The sequence below is a fragment of the Panthera tigris genome, chromosome E1, assembly GCF_018350195.1.
Source record: "Panthera tigris isolate Pti1 chromosome E1, P.tigris_Pti1_mat1.1, whole genome shotgun sequence".
NCBI classification, from domain to species: domain Eukaryota; kingdom Metazoa; phylum Chordata; class Mammalia; order Carnivora; family Felidae; genus Panthera; species Panthera tigris.
Genome location: NC_056673.1, coordinates 17,099,367 through 17,115,372, shown reverse-complemented (window position 1 = coordinate 17,115,372; position 16,006 = coordinate 17,099,367). Strand labels below are relative to the sequence as shown.

Sequence of the window (16,006 nt, the reverse complement as noted above, 5' to 3'; positions counted from 1 at the left end):
GGCGATAAGCTAAGGCTATCACTTGCATCTCAGAGATGCCAGCTGGAAAATGAGGGTCTCTGTATGTGTAGTGGCCAATTAGTGACTTTAATTGCTACTATATCTGCAGATACTTGTTCTTAATGGTAGAGGAAAACAGAGTTGCTGAGGGTGTTGAGGGTGTTGAGGCTGTGCAGGCTATGCAATAACCTTACGGGTGCCATTTATAGATTAACGTATGTGGTTTCCCCGCAGAGCTGTGCACTAAGCAGCTCTGAAGACGAATTATTTCCCCTTTCGTTACCATGCTTTATGAAGTCTAAAATGGGCATTATTTACTGTCATCTCAGCCAGTGATAGACTAGAAAAGGCAAAGTATGGCATAAACAGCACTGATTTGGGGTCTGGGCTTTAGCCCCATAACCAGTAATGATGAGATCTTAAAGCCACGTCTTTTCTGACCATTTATAAGAACTAGGAAAACAGTTTTGGGCTGGAACAAATGAACCAATGTGCAACCTATTAGCTATAACATGGTTATCAGAGAATGTGTGTGTGCACTCGTTGTTTGGGCAGGGGGTGGGGAGAGTTTGCCCTCAATTGAGCAGCCCAGGACTCAGCTCATGCAGGCCTTCCTAGCTTTACCATGAAATTAATAACTGGAACTTCTTGGCCTTGTAAGAATTGGAGAACACATTCCGTCTGAAGGCAAATGCCACCTCATCCTAGAGGTCTTTGAGCTCTGGTTGACAAACTAAGTAGACTTGGACAAGGGGACCTACCTACTTTTATTATTTTATTCTATCCCGACAGACCTTCTGAATTAAGGCCTATTTACAGTCTCAATCTCTTTATGTGGAACAACTTGTAAAATAACTTTCCCAAAGTCCTATGAGTCACAGATAAAGTAGAAAATAGAACCCACATCTCCAAGCTACCTCTTCAGTACTCTATTCCAAGTTAACTAATTGCTCACTGGAAAATATCTCTTTGTAGGTATCATTGATTGGGGAATTTTGAGTTTGCTGGGAAATTATTAGCCCAGAGCAGGAGGCCTGGTTTTTGATTAAACAGAGCTGCCACTGGATGTGCCTGAGAACACAAAGCTAGATGTACAGAAGTGAAGCAACAGCCAGCAAACAGAATGTGCAGCGAGGCTCTGTTAACTCTGCAGGTGGGTAAGCAGGCATGGCTCAGTACACATAGGACTTCAGAAGACAAACAGAGCCTTTGTTTCTGGAGATTTAAAAAATAATGACATTCCATTGTTGCAGGGAGACTGCAATTTATTATTCAGACGCAAACAAGTTAGAAGTTTTTGTTCGGCCACAATGGTGATAAGTACTAGGGTATTACGTCATTACACAGGAAGGCTGGACACGGAGGGGTTAGAGACATTTATTTTTGATGTGTTAGTGTCTTGTGTTTCTTTTAATGAAATTCCATTTTTCTTTCAAACTCTTAGTGCTTCCTGGATACTTTAGAGTATAATTGTTGGGTATCTGAAAAACATCCTCGGTCACTTTGGCAAGGTTATTATTTTTTTAAGATTTTATTTATAAGTAATCTTTACACCCAACGTGGGGCTCAAATTCACAACCCTGAGATCAAGAGTTACATGCTCCACCAACAGAGCCAGGCAGGTGCCCCTTGGCAAGGTTATTTTCATTAAAATCTTTATGTCTACCAATTCCCAGAATCTGGAACAGGTCTGTGATCTTGATTCCAACCAAAAGTCTTTGCAACTTACCGAGCTCATTAGCATTATTTCAATTCACCAACTCTCAGATGAGAAGAGACTTTATATCTAATCTAGATCACCCTTGGGCCACCTGGCTGGCTTGGGGCAAAGTCGGTAGAGCAGGCAACTCTTGATCTTGGGGCTGCGAGTTCAAGTCCCACGTTGGGTGTAGGGCTTACTTTAAAAAAAAAAAAAAAAAAGTGGGTCACCTGGGTGGCCCAGTCATTTAAGCATCCGACTCTTGATTTCGACTAAGGTCATGATCTCACGTTTTAGAGATCTCACATATTCTGCTGTCAGCACAGAGCCTGCTTGGGAGTTTCTCTCTACCCCTCCCCTGCTTGTTGTCTCTATCTCAAAATAAATAAATATTAAAAGAAAAAAAAAAAAGAAAACTAATTTAGGCCCCCCCTTATTTCTCAGCACATGTCCCCTCTCTGATGTGTGCCAAATGGCAGTCCAGCTTGCATGTCCCACCAGTTTCGTGGGACTTGCTGCTTCCTGAGGCATTCATTCCATCTCCAGGCACTCCCTACATATAACTTCTCAATCTTGTCTCGAAAACTGTGGTCTAGGGAAGGTTTCTTATGCCATCCATTGTGGCTTGACTATAGAATCACAAATACTCATTGGCATTGTTACCAAGTCTTACCAAAGGGGCCAATTGTGTCTGCTTGTTTAAGCAGGGAGAGGAATGCAGGCTAAAGTTCATTTCTAAAGGAAGATACCTTGGCGTTACTAAGGGTGGCTGACTGAAAAAGGCTCTTGTGGTCTGGGTGGAAAGTAAGTACAGAGGAGATCCTGACTCTGGGGTAATTTTGAGGTTATATATAAAGCCAAAATGATACTTCCTGTGTCATGACTTTTTCTAACAGTACTCAAATCTTAGAAAGGATACCTTCACCCAAAACAGAGATGATATCTCCTCAAAGTGAGGATTTGGTGCTTTGTTTTTCATACTGTCTCTGGCCAAGCCCCCCTAGACACCTACGTATAAATACATAAAATACTAACTCTTTAAGAGAATCTAAGTTCTAGCTAGCACAGTCTTAGGTATCAGAGATCATAACTCACTACTGAGAACTCAACCTTCCGAGGCAACTGTTTGCTTCCTGGCACTCCGATCCAATGTGAGGAGACAGAGGACTCAGCCTACTTCTGAGATCGTGCCTCCTTTAAGCCATGGGGTTTTGGGGAATTTTTTTGTTTCTTTGTTTTCTCTTACCATTTGAAGGTGTTAATAAATAATGAAGAGACCAAAAGGAAGGCAAGCAAGTGAATGAGGGCCTGAGAGGATCATGTAAGACTTGAGACCTGGAAAACTCCCAACTCAGAGGTACTTCCTTGGGTTGTCTCAGTTTTGTTTGTTTGTTTTTGTTTTTGTTCTGGTGCCCTCTCTGAGGCTAGTTTTGTTTTGTTGTTTGGTTTTTCCTTCCTCAACCTCATAACTTGGTATTTCGTTCAAGGATCACATATTCTCTCTGGGGTTCTTCTGGCTGGTTTCATGTAATTAGCTATTAACCAATGCAGAGCCAATATGGGCGATTCCTTCATTGTTACACTGAAGGACAGGGTCACCCAAACCTGCCCCGATAGGGGCTGCACATTCTTGGCAAAATGAGCTGAAAAAAGCAGTGATGGGAAGATGAGAAAGAAGTAGCTTCCTGAGATAGGTTATAAGCACATGGGGTGCAAGGGACACGGAGGAGAAATACCTTAGGGTTTAGGTATTAGGGCCCTGGGTCGAAGGGAATTAATGAAGCCTGGGCTACAACTGAAAGGAAATTTTTATATGTATGTACATGCACCCCACCCCCACAAACTTACTTTCTTATAATAAAGGAAAAGAAAGCCAACTACAATTTCCCCAAAAGCTATTATCTTAAAGAACCAGAGTCCCATGGCCAGATACCAGATATCAGAAACAATCCAGAGTTCAGCCCTTGGGGGCTCTGTAAGCCGCGAGCTTAAAAACCACTGGGCTGCTTCCCATTTTGCAGGCAGTTCTGAATGATCCTAGGTCCTGCATGTGGGACTGCAGGACCCTGACTAATTGAAATCCCCACTATACCAGATGCTGGGGGAGAGGGGTGGCCAGATGTCAGTAATTCTTGCTCAGCAAGCCCTGTGCCGAGGCTGATAACCAGCAGTAGGACGGCTCCTTTAGATTTCAGTTCCTTGCTATTTCTCCTGCTCAAAAATGGTGAAAGAATGTTAGATGAGGAATGTGGAGGAGGAGGAGCAAGAAATGAGAAAGAAGGGAAGACATTTTTTCATGACAGGATAATGTGCTTTCGATACAATTGAGTGTTGTCTGCATTTCGGGGGAGATTCTTGGATAGTTCAGAGTTTCTTCCTATTTGATCTAGAAGAAGAAGAAGGCTGGACTAAGATCATCTAAACCTGAAAATTACGGCTCCAGGAATTCCTCATATCAAGCCTTAAACATCTCTCCTCTTTAAAATTGCTTTGCTGTTTGTGAGGCCAGGATGGAGCTTTGGGTCAAAGCAGGTGTCTTCTTTCTTGATGACAAAATAAAACTTCAGGGCAAAGCTCTTACCAACACATAGAACTAGATGCCTGCCCTATTGTTTAATGGCCTAATCCAAACCAGGATGTGCGGATCAATCTGTACGATGCCTTAGTTTACTCTGATCTTCAGCATTATTCCTCATGAAACCAAACACCATAAAACCAGTCACTGAGTGGCCAGATCCAGGAGGAAGTTTTTTCTACATCTACACGGATGGCCTTTTGAATAAATTGACCAGAAAAACTTGGTAATGGGAAATACTCATAAATCACTGGGTCAGTACCAGCCAACCTCTTGGAACTTTTGCTTTCCCTGGCCCCAGGTGTCTCTCCAGGCTCTGGAGAGGAAGAGACTAGTAGTAGGGTCAGAAAAGAGGGCAACTAACCAGAAAATACCAAAGATACAAGATTTATACTTTTTGCCACTTAGAGAAAGCCCACGTGGCAGAAGAAAAATAGCTCTGGCTAAGGTTTTCCGGAATAACCTCCAGGAACGGTACTGGAGGGAGCAGCTAGAGTACCTAAGTGTCTGGCTCTTTGAACCATGGTCTGGCAGACTGTGTGTGAGGACTTCCTCTTCCTAGAATCATCGATCTCTCTAGGCTTGAGGTCCTCGCCTGAAGCCCCAGATCTGCCCAACCAAGATTTGCAGAACTAGTCCGGAAGACAGGACCTCAGTCTTCCAGGCACAGACACATTCACTCCATACCTTAACCTCACCACCCCAGCCTCAGCAAGCATTCACTGCCTCTGCCGCCTTTCTCACACTCACGCAAGACTGATGCAGCCACACCGCTCTAGGAGCTTCCACAGCTGCCACAGCATGAAGTCAGCAGAGAGCCACAACCACAGAACCAAATGAGGGAAGTGGGACTAAGACACAAACATCCTGTCCTCACTGCAGTGAGTGGCTCCAGATCAAGAATCAGGGTCACAGAGCTGATTATTTATGTGGGACACAGCTCCCCGATGACATACATAAACCCATTTTCTCTGTAGTCCTTTTGAGTGAGAGAGTATTTTCTCCTGAATCCATGGCTTAAATGGTGCTATTCTTTGGTTTAGGAGGTTGATGACAGGAGACAGAGACAGTGACAGTGACAGCCCAGCTGCTGACCAGGAAGAGCCAGGATGTGTTGAGCAAAGCCTGGGGCAGGAGTGTTCTCCGGGTAAAGTGAGCACCAGCTTGCTGGAAATCCCATCTCTTCCCACGGACCAGTTCAAGAGAGAAGGGGCTGAATCAGTGGCCAAGAGCTGGGACCGCCTGCCGCCTTCAGTGCTCACCACCTTTTCAGGACTCTGGCGTGCCCAGCCCTGCTCTTCTGTGCAGGACTAGGGATGTTCCTGGGCCAGGTCTCACCTTGTGTACGATCGCTTCCAGCTAAAGATCTCCTCCAGATGGGAAGAGGGAGAGACCTCCCGCTTCTGCAGGGTTCCCCAGCGACGGCGGCCCCCTAGGAATGAAGCTCGGCGCCTGCTCAGCCCCTTCATCCTCTCTTCCGTTCGGAAGAACTCAGTCAAGGCCCGGAAGTACTCCAAGATGACCTCATGGCTCCAGGCTGGCAAGGGCTCCTGGCGCAGGAAGCCACAGTGGCCTCCATGGTGACTGAGCAGGAGGAAGAAGTAGGGGTTGCTGTGAAAGAGTTCGGTGGGCAAAAAGTGGTCTGGGGGCCCACACACGGGGTCATCAGCACTACAGATACACAACACGGGCACGGCAGCCTCGTCCACATCCCGGAGGGGGTCGTTGTGGTCCCAATAGGTGTCCCAGCTGATGGGGAAACTCTTGGTGTGGCAGAAGAGGGTCTCCTCAAACTCTCTCAGGGAGCGGCTCCTGAACAGTTTGTGGGTGTCCACTGTGTCCTGCAGGGCCGAGGCGTACCTGGCAGCAAGAAGGTGAACGGGGAAGGTAGGAAGGAGAGGGAAGAATGAGAAAACAAATTGATAGTAGAAGTAATGGGGAGGCGGGGCGGGGGGGGGGGGGTGGAGTTCACAGGCCAGATTCTGGCCACAGAAACCTTCTTTGGCCATATAATATTTTTTAAAACTTGCATTTCATTGTCATCATTTAAAGATTTTATTTTTTTTTCTTTAAAGTTTTATTTAAGTAATCTCTACACCCACTATACGAGTGGGGCTTGAACTCATGACCCCGAGATGAAGACTCCCGTGCTCTTCCAACTGAGCCAGCCAGGCACCGCTAAAGATTTTATTTTTTTAAGTAAACTCTACACCCCAATGTGGGGCTCAACTTTACAACCCCGAGATCAAGAGTCACGTGCTCTGCCGACTGACCAAGCCAGGTGCCTCGTCATTGTTTAAAACCAGGAGGTTGTACATAAAAGGCAGCTACTTGGGTTCTCGAGGGAAATGGAAAGGTCTGGCAATGTGGGCTGGCATTCCTCAGGGCAACAAGCAGTGCATCTCTTCCCTTTTTCCTGTGTCACAGTTCCTACCAGGCCTGCCACTCTTGACGTGACCTGCCCAGCCCTGGGGCAGCAAATGACTTTACAGCTAATGATCCATAGTGTGACAGCTCTCCTCCTGATCACAACTTCTGATCCTCTGTAGGGAACTTGCTTTGAATTCTCACCTCCTGAACCCCTGCTAGAGTTCCCTGGCTCAGACTATCCAAACCAGCAGGTGACATCCCCCATCGTTAACATTTTACTTTAGGTTATATTAGCCTTTTTTTTTTTTTTTTTTTTTTTAAAGCTAATATGCTGGGGGTGCCTGGGTAGCTCAGTCTGTTGAGAGTCAGACTCTTGATCTGGGCTCAGGTCATGATCTCACGTGAGTTTGAGCCCCGCCTCGAGCTTGGGATTCTGTCTCTTCCTCTCTCCACCCCATTCCCCTCAAAATAAATAAACTTAAAAAAAAAAAAGCCTAATATGGTGCCCAGATAATGGCAAATAAGTGTGACCTTGAGCAGTGATGCAGGTATTCCTAGAGAGGGCCCAGCAGCAGAGGAAGTGGCTGGGAGTATCATTACTTTACAGGGTAACCTCCCACAAGGGAGCCTGAGAGCTACTGCTCTAGGGAAGAGGGACATTTTTGCTGTTTCCACCCGCATGGAGACAGCCCAGCACCCTGACAAGGGGGCCAGGACAGGCAGCTCAGTCTTTTGGGTGGTTCAGTCCAAACTTAAGCCAGTTGAATTTGGATGTGTGTCTCCTACAAACATTCAAAAAGGTTTGCCCTTTTTTTCAATCCCAATTTTCCATGGGCAGGGCAGATCCTAAAGGCCCAGACTTCCTCTCCACTTCTCTCACCTTACTCCAGCTGGTGCCCAGAGTCGGCACTGGTGGTGGTCATTTGGGGATGGAAACTGGCAATTAAGCCATATAAGAACACCTTACCCTTGGACTCCTCACAAGTTCTGGGTTGCCGTGACAGCATTGGGCCATTGTGGAGCTCAGGGATTGGCCTTCTCACAACAAAATGGGGCAAGGAAAGAAAGAGGGGGCAGCTGAGTGGCTCAGTTGGTTAAGTATTTGCAGCAAATTCGAGCCCTGCATTGGGCTCTCCGCTGTCAGCTCACAGAGCCTGCTTCAGAACCTCTGTTTCCCCCCACACACATATATTTCTGCCCCTCCCCTGCTTGTGCTTTCTCTCTCTCTCTCTCTCTCTCTCTCTCTCTCTCTCTCTCTCTCTCTCTCTCTCTCTCTCAAAAATAAACATTTAAAAAATCTATTTAGGGGTGCCTGGGTGGTTCAGTGGGTTGAGTGTCCGACTTCAGCTCAGGTCATGATGTCGAGGTTCATGAGTTCAAGCCCCGTGCTGGGCTCTGTGCTGACAACTCAGAGGCTGGAGCCCACTTGGGATTCTGGGTCTCCCTCTCTCTCTCTGCCCCTTCCCTGCTCGTTTTCTCTCTCTCTTTCTCTCTCTCAAAAATAAATAAAAACGTTAAAAAAAATTTAAATAAAAATTAAGAAAAAAAAAAGAGGAAAGAGAAATCACAATTGCCACCACTTTTTGAGCACCTACCCAGTGCTAGGATTTGAACCCCAGTGGTTCTGACTGCACATCCCAGGTCTTTCTGCACACCACACTTTCTGCTATAATGTCTTTGATCTCATTTTGCCATTTCCTAGGAAAGCAATGGTGCATGCTGAGATGTGGTTATTTGCTGTGGGAACATCGATCAGGCCTTCTCAGTGCCAAAGTCTCACCTGTCACAATAATGGTAGATTGCTCTCCTTTTGGAGACTTTTTTTAAAAACTATGTTGACATATTCTTTAAATGTTGGGATTCAATATACCTAGGAATATGCAAAATATTTGTCAAGTCCAAAGAATGTTAAAAATCACGTAACACCAAATTTCTGATTCCTGTCACCTCCAGTCTCAGACACTGGAAGGAAACATTCTGGATAATCATTTGTAATTGCTTCCAGAGGCCTCTTTGCTGATTTGACAAACTGTGTGAATTAAGTGGTAAATGTCAGGTGCTGCCTCTGCTACAGGTGGGGCAGGTGATCAGGTTGCTAGGACACGCTGGGGCTGAGGTGAGGCCACGCGCTCCAGGCCAGGAGTCCCTATTTTAGCATAACGATGCGAGCCCATCTATGGCTTTTAAACCTGTTTCCCTGGTTCTGTGTAGACCAGAGGGTTAGGGCAGCTTCAGAAATTGTGTGAGGAGAACTTTGCTCAAACTGCCCCAAACCTATTTGATTCAATACTAGGCAGAAATGTTTCTTGGTCACCCTAAGACCTCTATTGCCCCCTTGCCCGGCTGGGGCCTCCGTTACCCACCTGCTGAGGGTGATCTTCTGGTGGAGCAGAAAGCCCCGCTCGTAGGGCCAGGGCAGGCCGGCCTCAAACCACTCGCGGCAGCGTAGCACCGGCGAGATGCAGGCGGCGCCGGTCACATAGCTGGAGGAGCCGCACTCGCCCAGGTAGGAGAGCAGGAGCGCTGAGCCCGAGCCCTCGCTCACCGCGAACAGAGGGGCCGCCGGGTGTCGGAAGCGGATGTAAGTGACCGCCTCTTTGAGGTCGGACGGGTCCCCGAAAGGCTGCAACCGGGGACTGACCAGCGGGCAGCCGTGGTGGCCACGGCGGTGGAAGATGACCGGGTAGTAGCCGCGCTCCAGGGCGAGCAGGCAGAGGCCGAGCACGTTGCGAGTGAGGCGCCCCCATGCATTGGGGATCACCAGTAGCACCGCGGGAAGGCCCCCGGCGTTGGTGACCCGCCGACCCCGGGGGCAAGGTCCCACGACCCAGTCTAGGGCCACCAGCCCGTCGTCCGCCAACTGCAGGTACTCTCGGGCCAGTTCAGGCCCCGGCCCCACCGGCAGCACAAAGTGGCAGAGGGTCTGCAGGTGGGGCCCGGAGAGCCAGGAACGCGGGCGCGGCTCCAGAGCTGCTGAATGTCGTAAGGCGCTCAGCAGGCACTGGGCCAGCGCCGACGGCTTACAGATGAGCCTGCACCCTCCGGGCAGCGGCTCACGCCCGTCGCTGAACTCGTCCGCGGCGCCTCTGCCGTCCACCTCCTCCTCGTGGTCCCGGCCGCGAGGCCCGGGCAGAGTCCTCGCTCCGACGGCGCGCCGCAGCCGCGGGGCGAGCAGGCCGAGCAGGGCGAGCGCGGCCAGAAGCAGGGCGAGGGCGGCGCCCCACGGCGGCATGGCAAGGCGGGAGAGCCCCCGGCGGATAGCGGGCGGCGGGTGGAAGGCAGCGGGGCCGTCCCCTCGGCGAGCTCCCCGCTCTGCCCGCGGCTCCGCCCGGCGGCGGGCAGCTGCCCCAGGCTCTCCTGCGCGGAGGTGGGGGGTGCACGCTCCGGATTGGCCGTGGCCCCGCAGAGGCAGCCAGTTCGGGCCCGGCTCCCCTCGCCCGCCCCCCACTCCCGCCCCTGGCCCTTTGTACAGCGATTGCGACAAGCTGAAGCAGAGGGTGAAAGGAGCCTAGGCCACAAAAAGGGAGTGAGGACGCGCCAGAGGGCCGGAAGGGAGAGGGGAGGGCAGCGAGCCGAGGAGTGGGGTGTTGTCGGCAGACAGTGGGGAGACTCGGAGACCGAGGATCCGGACTCGGGGATGAGCATCAGAGTCCGCGCCGACCCCTCGCCTCTGCCCCGCTTGGTGTGTAGCTGCGAGGGTAGACCCTGAGTCGCTGCGCCCTCAGGGGCCACAGTTGAGAAGTAGCAAAAGGGAGAAGTGCATAAACCACAGCTCAGGGCGCGGGCTCTCCCGTTCCCGCGGGGCGGCTGCAGCCGGAGCCACCAGCCGCGCCTCCCTCCCGAGGCTCGGCCGCGCTCTCTGACCTGTGTGTTCGTCTCGGCCCCGCGGGCACCCTCAACTGCGCGAGAGCCCAGTTGGGCGGGGGTCCGGCTCAGCGCCAGCGAGGGCTGGGCCGGCGTCCCGCCCAACAGCTGGTTTGCTGCAAGGGGCTCGTTCCCTTGCCTGCATCAGCGTGTGGTCTCTATCCCGCCCCCGCCCCCACCCCCACCGGGAGCATAGGGTTCCCCAGGAGCCTGGCTTCAGATAGAAGAAATCCTCAACACCGCTCCCTGAAAAAGACCTCCCCAGAAGCAACAGCCCCAAACTCGGGGAAAAGACGCACTCGGGTGCCTTGCGAGAAGGATGCCTGTCACCCTACGATGGGGCCATGGCAGGGGATAGATCGCAGGCCCTTCATCGGTTCAGTAACTGGCAACTGGGGGGGGGGGGGGACGAGGGATGGGTAAGAAATCCCCCTGTAGGTCACGTTCTTGCTCTATTTAGAAATAACCCGTTCTCGCTCCACTTCTAATTTGAGGCTGGTCATTTCAACCCTCATCCTCCACCCACGTTCCCTTCTTTCGTCAAAATCCTGAGTCGGGCCAAGGAGAAGGGCATTGGAAAGAAGACAGCAGAACCGGCGCCCCCCTGCAGGGGAGGTCCCGCCAGCGCTCCCTGCTGGGGGCGAAGCCTGTGACTCCATCTCACGGTGACAGATGTCTCCCTGGGCACATGCCAGCCATCGGTGAACTAACAACGACAAGAGCGGAGGCGGGCATGGGGGAAACAAAGCAGCCCCAGGCCCGGCTTCAGGTTCCACGGACTTCTGGGCCTAGGGAGGGTGGTGGCCTGAGACCCACCGAAGCTCCTCTGGGTTCGGGCCCTATTTGCGAGGGCACGAGTGGAATGGGCTGAAGGTGAAGCTCTAGAGCGGGGACGCTCTTCCTCCCGCAGCTCGGACTTCGTGATTCTGCCCCTCTTCTAGTTGCAGGTCACACTGACGTGTATGAAGCGGGTTTGCGGGAGGAGCGTACCCGTCTTCCCTCCTGGGCCACTCGGTCCACTGGGATCCCACTTCCCGCCCTTCGCCTGGCTCCATGATCCCACCCAAGCACTGCAGCTGCCCTCCGCAGGCCGTGGAGACTCGCTGGTACTGAAGCGCGGGTGAAGGAGAGGTCCCCGCCTGTGTTGCAGCGCCGTGCGCTTGGGCAGGGTTCCTACGCAAAACTTTTCCGGCTTCGGGTTTACGACGCGTGCGCGCAAGGTCGGTGGTTGTGGGCGGGTATTGGGGCGGGGCGGAGGCGGGGCGAGAGTAGTACGCAGCTGCGGGGGCGGGGCGAGGCGGGAGGCGCGCGATCTTGGGAGTCGTGTGCGGGTGGGGGCGGGAGGGCGCGCGCGCGCGGGCGCGATCCCGGGATCTACGTGGGCGCGCGCGGGGGCGCGGGGAGGGAGGGGGCGCGCGTTCTCTGGCTTGTGGGACTTCGGGCCGAGCCCCGGGCCGCCGGGATGGCGCCTCAGCCGCCTTCGCCCCAGCTGCTGCTTCTGGCAGCCCTTGCGGGGCTCCTAGGTCCCAGTGAGGTAAGGCGACCCGTTCTTGAGCAGGCTTCGGCCTGAGATCTCAAAGCGCTTTGTTGAAAGTTGGTCCTGGAAGGAGTGGCGCGTGGAGGGGGAACTAGGAGTCCTCCCCTGACTGGCTGGGCCTGGGAGGGAGAGGGCAGGGCCCACACCGAGGCTAGTTCTCCCAGTTCTGTGCCTTGGACCCACAGGTGGTAGCTGAGCCAGAGGAGGAAGCGGGGGCCAGTTGTCCCGAGGGCCCGTGGCCTCTGCCCCCACAGGTAGGAGCTTGGCGGGGGATGGGAGAGAGGGGTGTGAAGGGGTAGTCCAGCCCGCTCTGGCCTCGCTGCACCCTCCACCGTCACCCTCTGAGGACCTCTGCCGGTTCCTCTGGCCCTCAGTTGCCAGCGTCTCCATCCCAGCCTGGCCGGGTGGGGCCTGCTGTCCCCTCCCCACCCGCAGGCGGAGCCCCAGCTGCTCTAAGCCCTCCTTTTCCCCTCGTGCATAGGTGTCACCAAGAGTGACCTACACGCGGATGAGCCCATGGCCGGTAAGTACAAGCAGGGAGCCATCCTTGGTGTCTGCCCTCGAAACAGTGAGCTCCTTGCAGGCTTCCTCCGCTTTTTCTGCTCACCAGCTCCATTCTTCACCAGTTCCCTCAGTGTTCTTAGGCCCGGGACAGTGAGCCACAAGCCTCTGTCGTCTGCAGTGCTGTGTCAGGAATGCTGTCTGGTAGCTGTCTGCCCGTGGGCAGGAGGCTGCAGGGGGAACTCTGGCCCTAGTGGCAAAAAAACAACCCATGCCCCAACTCTGCTGTGTGACTGTGGAGAGTCTCCTGACTTCTCTGAGCCCCAGTTTTCTTAAGAGGGGCTGTTAATAATGTCCCACCTCCCCAGGACTAAATGAAGTGTGTGTGATAGCACTTTGGGAAGTAGGAAGCTGTATGAGGTAAAGAGTGTGCCTCAGTTACTGGGCACCAGACCGTGGCTTCACCTTGCGTGGCTGCCTCTCTGTTTTTGAGGCCAGTGGTCAGATACCTTCCCTGTCCCTTTGGTTTTCCTTTTGAAATATCTAACTTTTAAAAAAAATTTTTTTTTTAAGGTTTTTATTTATTTTTGAGACAGAGACAGAGCATGAGCAGGGGAGAGGCAGAGAGAGAGGGAGACACAGAATCTGAAGCAGGCTCCAGGCTCTGAGCTGTCAGCACAGAGCCCGATGCGGGGCTCGAACTCACGGACTGTGAGATAGTGACCTGAGCTGAAGTCGGAGGCTTAACTGACTGAGCCACCCAGGTGCCCCTAACTTTTTTTTTTTAAAACCTTGTAATAGCTTCTGGCCAAGAAACCTCATGCCACCTACCTGATTCTTTCCCTCAAACAGCCCTTTCATTAAGTCATTCCACTGTTTGGAAACCTTCAATATCTTATTTCTCGTCTTATCATGGTCATACCCAACTGACCCCTCACTCCCACCCCCAGCTTTTCGGGCCTTGTCTGACCTCCCCAAATCTTTGGTTCTTCTCCACCACACGTGTGAGTGCCAGGCTTATTCCCACTGCTGTACCTTTAATGCCACTTACTCTCCACACCTGGCCTATCCTGACTAGAAGCTGGAGTGGGCAGCTCCCTGCCCTCCTGCCATCCATCCCATCCACCTCCAAAGCCCAGTGCAAGAGTCAGCTCTTTCCTGAGAACTTGCCTGATCACATCAGCCCTTATTCATCACCTTCTCCAAATTCGTGTAATGGTTACAACTTCTGTCTTACAACTTAATGGCTAATCACTTTGAGTTCTATTAGTTCTTTCATTTGCATTAGTTCTATTGCCCTGAGTTTCCTCTACATTTCCCGCAAGCAGAGTTCAGGCGTTGTCTTTTGGCATCTCCTGTAACATCTGGCACAGTGTGGAGCATTAGGTCAACACAATCAAAAATAATTAGTAATTGATGAAGTGTTTGCATCGTGGAACCGTGCACCTGCTGCCTGAGTGCCCTGCATTTGGATGTTTGGGGAAGATTGAATATATAGGTAGATCAGTAGATAGGAGACCTGGTCTCCATTTGGGGGATGCTTACAGTCTAGACTGGGGACCCGTAGAGCCACTGTCACAGGTGCAGAGAAATACAGCTGAAGAGTGTGTTCTGACAGCGTTAACCAGGCTTGCTGTCATGGAAGCTGTGAGCTTTGAGGTGTGGCATTTGAGGGAGAGGAGGGGTGAAAATGCTCAGAGGCAGAAGGGAGTGCTCACCAGTACCCAGGGCTCTTTGTCCTTTCCTGAGCCCTGAAGGTGGGTCATCTGGCTGCCTTGGAAATCCCTTTAATAAAGCTGGTCTCCAGGATGGGAGAACTTGGGATTCTCAGAGAGTCATCTGGCCTGGCTTAATGTCTCCATGCCATTACTCCAGGCTGAGGATGTCACCTTCCTCTACCACCCCTGTGCCCACCCATGGCTGAAGCTCCAGCTTGCCCTCCTGGCCCACGTTTGTGTGGCCCAGCCCTCACTGGCCCCGGACTCCAGCCTTACTCAGGAGCGGGTAAGCAGTTGATGAAAGGTCGTTGTTTCGCACTGGCAGAGGCTGCAGCCCCATGTGCAGGAAAGGAAAATTCAGGGACTTCCTCTTGCTGGCTCCCCACCTTCAACTTAGTTCTCCTTTCCTAGCCCTTGGTGCTGGCAGCATGTGGGGTGGTGCTGGAGATGGCACGGATAGAGCCAGCCTGGGCTGCCCACTGGCTGAAGAGGCGGCGGCGGCGGAGGAGGCTGAGGAAGGAGAAGGCATGGTTCTGCTCTCACGGTCTTTCTGGGTCTTCTCCCTCGGTGCCAAGGCCAGGTAGAGGGAGGCTGTGCCGGAGAGGGTGTCTGCAGGTGAGGGGTGCTGGGCTTGGTTGGTGGTGGGGTCCTTGGGTTATCTGGGCAGGAAAAGGGTGACTGCTGTCTCTCTCCCCAAAGGCCCCAGCTTTGGCTTTTACCCTGCGGAGCTGGCGGCCCCCAGGTGTGGAGGAGGCAGCTGGAGGGTCCAGGCACCTCTCTCCTGGCGGTGCCAAGAGGCGTGGGCTGCGGGCCGCTCTCGGTCTCCAGCCCACGCCCTCAGCCCTGAGGCTCCCCCCTGCCTCTCCACGGAGCTTGGAGGCCAAGCAGCCCATGCCGGCAGCCCGGGGTGAGGGGAGTGATGCCCCATCTGTGCCCACTCTCCCCTTGATTCATGAGGGGCCCAGAGGCAATGCCAGCTCCAGGATAGAGGCTCAAGTGCTCAAAGGGCAAAGCAGCCCAGCGGGCTGTACCTGTCCAAGTGAGGCTTCCCCAGCCCCTCGGGCAGCAGCGCCCCCGCGGGTAGCCCGGGGCCCTACCCCGCGCACGGAGGAGGCTGCTTGGGCGGCCATGGCCCTGACCTTCCTGTTAGTGCTGCTCACTCTGGCCACGCTCTGCACACGGCTGCACCGAAACTTCCGACGGGGGGATAGCATCTACTGGGAGCCCACAGCGGACAGCCAGGACACGGTGGCTGGTGAGAAGTTAACCCTCCTTACCCACCCAACCCCGCCCTGGACCTCCAGGGCATCCCTGCCGATCACCGACCCTTCCCCACCCTGCCCGTAGCTGTGCTGAAGCGCAGGCTACTGATGCCCCCGCGCCGGGTCAAGCGCTCCCGCCGGAGACCCCTCCTCCCGCCCACGCCGGACAGCGGCCCGGATGGGGATAGCTCCGACTGACTTGACCCCAGCCCTGCCACTTTGGCGGATTTGGTTTCGCCGCGCCTGGTGAGGCCGCGACCTCTGCCACGTGGACCCTGCTCAGGACCGCCCCCTGGTGGCCAGATGGAGCAGTCCTGCCTAAGCATTGCAAACGGGCTTGTTCTTTAAGGTGTGGTTGGCTGGGGGCGGCGGGGGTGGGGGGAGGGATGGGCTGTGTTTCTAATTAAATTATTTTGGTAGAGTTTGGAGTTGAGCTTGTGTCTCTGCCACACACTCTCAGCCAGGACACTGTCCTCGGCC

The 16,006-nt window shown here is 53.1% G+C and overlaps 2 protein-coding genes across 4 annotated transcripts; one reads left to right on the top strand and one right to left on the bottom strand.

Moving 5' to 3' along the window:
• Window positions 1-2,066: 2,066 nt before the first annotated feature.
• ABHD15 (abhydrolase domain containing 15) lies at window positions 2,067-11,722 on the bottom strand. Its single transcript, XM_015534872.2, has 2 exons — window positions 9,008-11,722; window positions 2,067-6,134 (listed from the first exon to the last, which is right to left on the bottom strand). Exons 1-2 carry the CDS (start codon window positions 9,874-9,876, stop codon window positions 5,609-5,611), a joined length of 1,395 nt encoding a protein of 464 aa, XP_015390358.2. The 5' UTR covers window positions 9,877-11,722; the 3' UTR covers window positions 2,067-5,608.
• Window positions 11,723-11,876: 154 nt separating this feature from the next.
• On the top strand, window positions 11,877-15,880 carry TP53I13 (tumor protein p53 inducible protein 13). 3 transcript variants are annotated; one of them, XM_042966165.1, is made up of 7 exons: window positions 11,877-12,042; window positions 12,231-12,299; window positions 12,527-12,568; window positions 14,422-14,550; window positions 14,676-14,879; window positions 14,964-15,519; window positions 15,612-15,880. In XM_042966165.1, the coding sequence occupies exons 1-7, from the start codon at window positions 11,971-11,973 to the stop codon at window positions 15,722-15,724; spliced, it is 1,185 nt and encodes a 394-aa protein (XP_042822099.1). In that variant the 5' UTR covers window positions 11,877-11,970; the 3' UTR covers window positions 15,725-15,880. The 3 variants fall into 3 exon arrangements, with proteins under 3 accessions (XP_042822099.1, XP_042822100.1, XP_042822101.1); XM_042966166.1 differs by lacking the exon at window positions 12,527-12,568; XM_042966167.1 differs by lacking the exon at window positions 14,422-14,550.
• Window positions 15,881-16,006: the final 126 nt, after the last annotated feature.

Bases quoted from the DNA above. Each gene is read 5' to 3' on its own strand.
- ABHD15 (XM_015534872.2), bottom strand. From the start codon at position 9,876: ATGCCGCCGTGGGGCGCCGCCCTCGCCCTGCTTCTGGCCGCGCTCGCC. The intron at 6,135-9,007 runs GTGGGTAACGGA...TCTTGCTGCCAG, and splicing joins CAGAAGATCACCCTCAGCAG to GTACGCCTCGGCCCTGCAGG.
- TP53I13 (XM_042966165.1), top strand. From the start codon at position 11,971: ATGGCGCCTCAGCCGCCTTCGCCCCAGCTGCTGCTTCTGGCAGCCCTT. The intron at 12,569-14,421 runs GTAAGTACAAGC...CCATTACTCCAG, and splicing joins CGCGGATGAGCCCATGGCCG to GCTGAGGATGTCACCTTCCT. The intron at 14,880-14,963 runs GTGAGGGGTGCT...CTCTCCCCAAAG, and splicing joins GCCGGAGAGGGTGTCTGCAG to GCCCCAGCTTTGGCTTTTAC.